This window comes from Papilio polytes, unplaced genomic scaffold, assembly GCF_000836215.1.
Source record: "Papilio polytes unplaced genomic scaffold, Ppol_1.0 DF821067.1, whole genome shotgun sequence".
In the NCBI taxonomy this organism is placed as follows: Eukaryota; Metazoa; Arthropoda; class Insecta; order Lepidoptera; family Papilionidae; genus Papilio; species Papilio polytes.
The window spans coordinates 1,835,634-1,841,320 of record NW_013528137.1 but is presented as its reverse complement, the minus strand read 5'-3'; the positions used below and the strand labels follow the sequence as shown (position 1 = coordinate 1,841,320).

At 33.4% G+C, this 5,687-nt stretch overlaps 1 protein-coding gene across 1 annotated transcript in view; it reads right to left on the bottom strand.

The window, feature by feature from the left end:
* Nucleotides 1-5,532, bottom strand: part of LOC106109666 (lisH domain and HEAT repeat-containing protein KIAA1468 homolog) — an 8,229-nt gene extending 2,697 nt beyond the window's left edge. The window contains exons 1-9 of the mRNA XM_013291251.1: nt 5,154-5,532; nt 4,775-4,945; nt 4,369-4,529; nt 3,584-3,808; nt 2,966-3,288; nt 2,308-2,481; nt 1,174-1,336; nt 477-636; nt 6-25 (exon numbers count right to left, since the gene is read on the bottom strand). Of these exons, the coding sequence (XP_013146705.1) occupies nt 6-25; nt 477-636; nt 1,174-1,336; nt 2,308-2,481; nt 2,966-3,288; nt 3,584-3,808; nt 4,369-4,529; nt 4,775-4,945; nt 5,154-5,382 (1,626 nt within the window). The 5' untranslated portion in view covers nt 5,383-5,532. The remainder of the gene's footprint in view (nt 1-5; nt 26-476; nt 637-1,173; nt 1,337-2,307; nt 2,482-2,965; nt 3,289-3,583; nt 3,809-4,368; nt 4,530-4,774; nt 4,946-5,153) is intronic.
* Nucleotides 5,533-5,687: the final 155 nt, after the last annotated feature.

Below are 5,687 nucleotides of genomic sequence, written 5' to 3'. Positions count from 1 at the left end.
CCCCATTTCACTACAAGGCAGACAGCTGGAAAACAAACCGTAATTTTTACAATAAATCATTATCTGTGTGTACAGTCGTTTAATGCTTATTTAAACCGATCCTTAGTTTCCATACTTTAGAACCTTAGCCAAAAGTTAGCTATAACCTAGCTTCCAGTTAGCTTCCAACTTCCAAAAGAATAGAAAAAACGTCAAATAAACATTTATAAACTACATTGAAATACTAAGTTTACAATCCCTATAGATTTACACAGATAATTCAAAACTGACCTGTGAGTTTCTCATCAAAACTACCTTTGGTTCTAAAAAAAAATCTAGCTACCGCGCACTAGATTTAAAGTAGATTATCAGCTAACAACACTGTTTTCTGACGATAAAGTCTAAAGACGTTTGATTTAAAAATGGAACATATTAATTTAGACAACGGTTATTAGAGGCGTTAGTATAAAGGTGTGAGCAGGACGGTGAGATATTACCCTCGCATATGACCCTGGCGTCCGCGGGCTCCGGTCTCTTGAGCAGCGTGAGCAGCGCGTGCAGCAGGCGCGCGCGCCGCGCCCCGCCCGCCAGCTGCGCGCCGCCCGCCAGCAGCGCCGCCGCCTCGCAGCGCCGCGACACCAGCGTGTGCGGCATTATCTACACAACTACTATTTTAACCCTCAATTCGAGGTATTGTAGCAAAAAAATGTTACCAACACACTGAAATCAAAATCACACGTATTTTCCTCTAAACCAATAGATTTTTTTTAAATTTCGTCACGTTGGACACTATTGAATTAAGGGCAACTACTAATTTTCGCCAGCAACTCCGTCCAAGAGCCATTTTAAAAACCAAAAAAAGGGGCATGTGTGTTTTTCCAAACTACCCTCTACATCTATGGCAATTTTCATTGAGATCCGTTAAGTTTTTTTGTTAAGTAGTTTAGGCTTAGTTTAGCATTTGTTCAGTATGATATAGTTTTCAATAAGCCCTGTCCATGACAGCTACCATCCAGTGAATGTTCACCAATTTGGAGATTACCCATAACTAACACAATTTACGAACCGACAGACAAAAAAAATTTAATCCGATTTTGGTTATCAGCAACATACATCATTTTTGCGACATTTGTTTTTTTATAACATTACACAGACATACCAATTATTTCAACTATATATATAAGAAGCACTCACCCTAGGCAGTGTATCAGCCACTAATGACAAAAGTCCAGGTAATGTGATAGGTTTGTCGCTGTTCACCAGCTCTGCCAGCAGGTCATTGGTCAAAGGCTCATTAAGATTCAATGCTTCAGCACACCAATTTAGGATTGGCTCCTTAACACCAGTTGGTATCCCACTGAAATTTAAAAAAAAAAACATTAAAAAACTCCCAAACTGTTTTCTACTGAATTACTGAAAAAAAAATTACAATTAATTGTCACAAAACAATTTCCTAAATAATTCCAAAAGACAGAAAAGTCCCTTATTGTAACTTAACTTTAAGTAATAATTATTGTAACTTAACTTAAAAATTAAGTAGTTGTGATTGTAACTTAACTTACAATTATTGTTATTTTGAAGTTAGCAACAGCTGTGACATTAATACCTGCTTATTAAATTCTTAATATCATTGGCTAAGCAATTAAAGTTATAGTTACATTAGTTCTTACAGTGGGCGTACACCTTTCACTAAATTGTCGTACAACTGTGTAGTCTCGCATTGATTCCTATAAGCTTATAAGGAGGTGCGCACACTACTGAATTCATTTTTATTTGTGCAACTAAACAGTTGAAAATATACTAAACAACTGCAAACAATCGTCAATCGCACAACAGTTGTAAGATAGTTAAGTGAAAGGAGTGCCGACTCTTATTGTATCTTTTATGTCTATTTTTAATTATTATTATTTTGGAGTCGCTAACAGAGACAAACCGAGGTAGACAGTCACATTTATAAACGCTTTCTATATTTTTAACATAACAATTGGAATAAACAATTAAACTTACGGTTATATAAGGTCTATGTCTATTTTGATACATTAAAATTAAATGAAAGATGTAATTATGAATTTTTTTTTTTTTATAACAAGGTGGCAAACAAGCAAGCGGCCATCTGAATCCGCTAAAATGGCGAAGAGACCGCTGCCCATAGACATCCGCAATTGCAGATGCGTTGCCTACCCTTATATGATGGAGGAGACGCACATAAAGAGGATATTTCCCCTTCCCATCCTCTCCTTATAAGAAAAGGGTGGTAAAGAGAAAGGGGCTTAAATGAGGCTTCCGGCACCACACTCATCATACGAAACACGGAATTTAATAACATACCTGTCTATCCACATTTCCTTAGTGTTATTCTCGATGTTGTATTCGTAGTGGAGACGCGTCCAGTCGCCGTTGTCGTTGATGCTGAGCGTGTCGTCGAGCGTGGTGACGCTGGCGCGCCGCGGGGACCCGCATACCGCCGGCTCGAACGAGCTCGTGTTAGATCCTTCCTTCTTACTATAGGAAACACCAGTATTTGGTTGCCGTTTATTACAATTTTGAGAATAAAAATTTAAATATTTGTCTTATAAGAATAAAATCATTTAGAATGTTTCATGCAACAGAGTAATTTACCTAGAATTTTTTTTACATCTTTTTTTTATTTGCTTGGCTTTCTAATATTATAAATTAGATGTTGCTCGCGAATTCGCCTGCGTAATATTAAAAAATAAACAAAAACATAGCCTATGTTACTCAGTATAACATAGCTTTTTAATGATGCAAGATTTTTTTAAATCGGTCCTGTAATTTTGGAGTTATTTCAATACATACAAAAATACAAATCTTTCCTCTTTATAATAATTGTATAGATTGCAAACAACTCAAATAAATATCCATTTCGTTTACAACTTTTTATAAGTTAACTTTTAGTTAACAACTTGATAATTACACAAACAATTTTTTTTTAAATCAATGTTAAAAAATAAATAATCTAACTTACATTCCACAATTTTTCTCACTATCAATCATTTCAAACTGGTCCGGTGTTGCACTATTTGTTGAATTTCCACTGCCATAATGATTTTCAGTTGCGGTACAAGTTATGGGTCTCGCATCTAAAGATTGCTGTATTGTTTGGTCTGACGTTAACAATTTATCTGCAGGTATTTGTAGATCGAGACCTTTACTCTCTGATGTAGGACTTGTTAGAGAATTTAAACTCACAATTGCAGCATCATATAACTTTTGAAAGTTCAATTTTTCCGTCTCTAATGCTATTAGCTTTTGTTTTAATAATTCTATTTCTTCAGCTTGTATTAATATCTAAAAAGAAACCAATATTTATTTAATTATATTACTAATCATTATTGGAATGAAATCATAGTTTTAAAAAATAATTTATATCATATCAGTTAATGTTATAAATACTGATTATGACATATCCACACAATTTTTTTTCTATATGTAGAGTCAACAATACTATTTCTGTCACATTTTTAAATCTATTTTGTTTCCACAAGCATTTAAAGTAAAAAATGAATTAACATTACTTGCATAATACCATCCATTGGTCTGAAAAACGCTTGTGAACTGAAAATCAAACCAATACTGAACATACCTCATGGTTCCAATCTGCGTCATTATCTAATGAAGTCTGACAGCTAACACATACATTTTCCTCCTCACCGTCAGTTTGACATAGCATGTCAACAGTTTGTATGTTAGTTTGTGTGTCAACATGAATTGTTGAAGTGCTCAATGCCCTTTTATTGCCTCTAAACAATGAGATCAGACCAGCAGGTCGAGGCATGTTGAGACCAACATCATCCCAATCTTCAAATTCCTTAAAAAAATTTTGATTTCAATACTAGTAGTAGTAAGTAATTTATAGAAAAAAATTATAGTAATTTATAGTATAGCAAAACATAAAAGTCCTAGAGACAGATTTTTTTTATAAGAATCTGAGGTTTTATTCATTTTATTGATCAACATAAAATTATATTTAAAAGTTGTCTATTTAGCTTGTGCAAAGATACATTTTACTAATCATACTAATTCCTACTAATATGATAAATGCGAAAGTTAAGATGGAACGATGGAAAGATGTTTGTAGCCTAAACTGCTGAACAAATCTTGATCAAATTTGGCATAAATGTAAAGGATAATCTGGAGGAACATATAGTCTATTTGCTTTACTTTTTTTTTATTCCAGGTGGACAGAGTTGTCGGGTGAAAGCTGATTTTTACTAAAATAGCTACAACATTAGTATTTTGGGCCAAGTGTTCACCAATAAACTTTTCTCAATTAAGACTTTTATATAAAAGATTTAAATATGTATTGCATAAATAAAAAACTGTCAACTCCATAGTTTTTTTGATGTATCGTATATTTTAATAGTTTACCTGATCAGGGTTTTCATCTGAAAATGTTATTGAAGTGAGCTTATAATTTTGAAGCAATAGATATTCATTGATAAGGAAATTTAATGCTCGTTTTTCATGTGGCTTCAATGATCTCTTATCAAAATTATCTTGAGTGATCTTATCCAATGCAGATTCACCATCTAAAAAATTAGATAAATAATATAAAAGTAATACATACAAAAATTTATGCAACTTAATTGAAAAACAATGGGTTTGCACTAACAAAATGTTATAAAACAAATTGTTGTCTTTTCTTCTTACAGGAGTATGAGAGTTTTGGGGAGGAACAATGTTTTTTAGTGTTTACAGTAATGAAAATTCACTGTAAAAATGACTGTAAAGTGTACCCACTACTTTTTTGTCCTTTCTATTTTAAAAAAGTTACCTGCAAACTGTGTAAGATTAGCCCGTAAGGCATTAATAGTCTCTCTAGCCTTCCGTAGTTCAAATTCCAGCACAGCTACATCTCCTCCACTGCCTCCTCTATCACCACCCCCATCTTCGGAATATCTGGCTGTATCCAGTGAATCTAAAGTGGCTTGGCTAGGTGTTCGATCTGAAACATGCAGAGAAAATTTTTATGGCTAATCTGTCTAGTGCAATATTTAAGTATTGTTATACCATTTATACATTTACTATTTAAGCAGATTTGACATACAAAAGTAAACATTTGCTCAAATTCAATAATAATATACAACAATTATTCTGTGACCATAAGTAGCCACAGTGACATCATAAGTAAATGATTATTCAAATTCACTTACGCATAGACCCAATATCAGATGGTCTAGATACATGTTGTTCAAAGTTGCCTGGATTTGAAAAGAATTCTCTTAGCTGCGGAAGCTCTTTACCGCTCTCAACCAACTCTGTATGAAGCTCTAACGCTGTTAGAAAGTAATGGTCTTTCAGTAATTTAGTTGCTATATCTTCATATGCAAGATGTGGTGAAGAATTAAAAGAACTCTCTTCGACGTCTTTATACGGATTCATTGTTTTTATAAGTGTCTATATAGCCAAACATATAATAAATTTTTATATATCATCGCCCACATGAGTCAATAACAATAACTGCTTTGTTTTATCACCAAAACAGAGTTTTTTCTACGATTTCAAGAAATTATGACATATCCGTAAGTTTGACATTTGACAGTTCACATCATACTTGACATTTGTCATGTTAATGTTAATAATAATAATAATAAAAAATGACAAAAGCATGAAACAGCTGCTTAAAGAACGGTTTCTTGGTCGCCTGAAAAAAGTACTGAAAAGTCTTTTATCAGGCGGAAACAAAT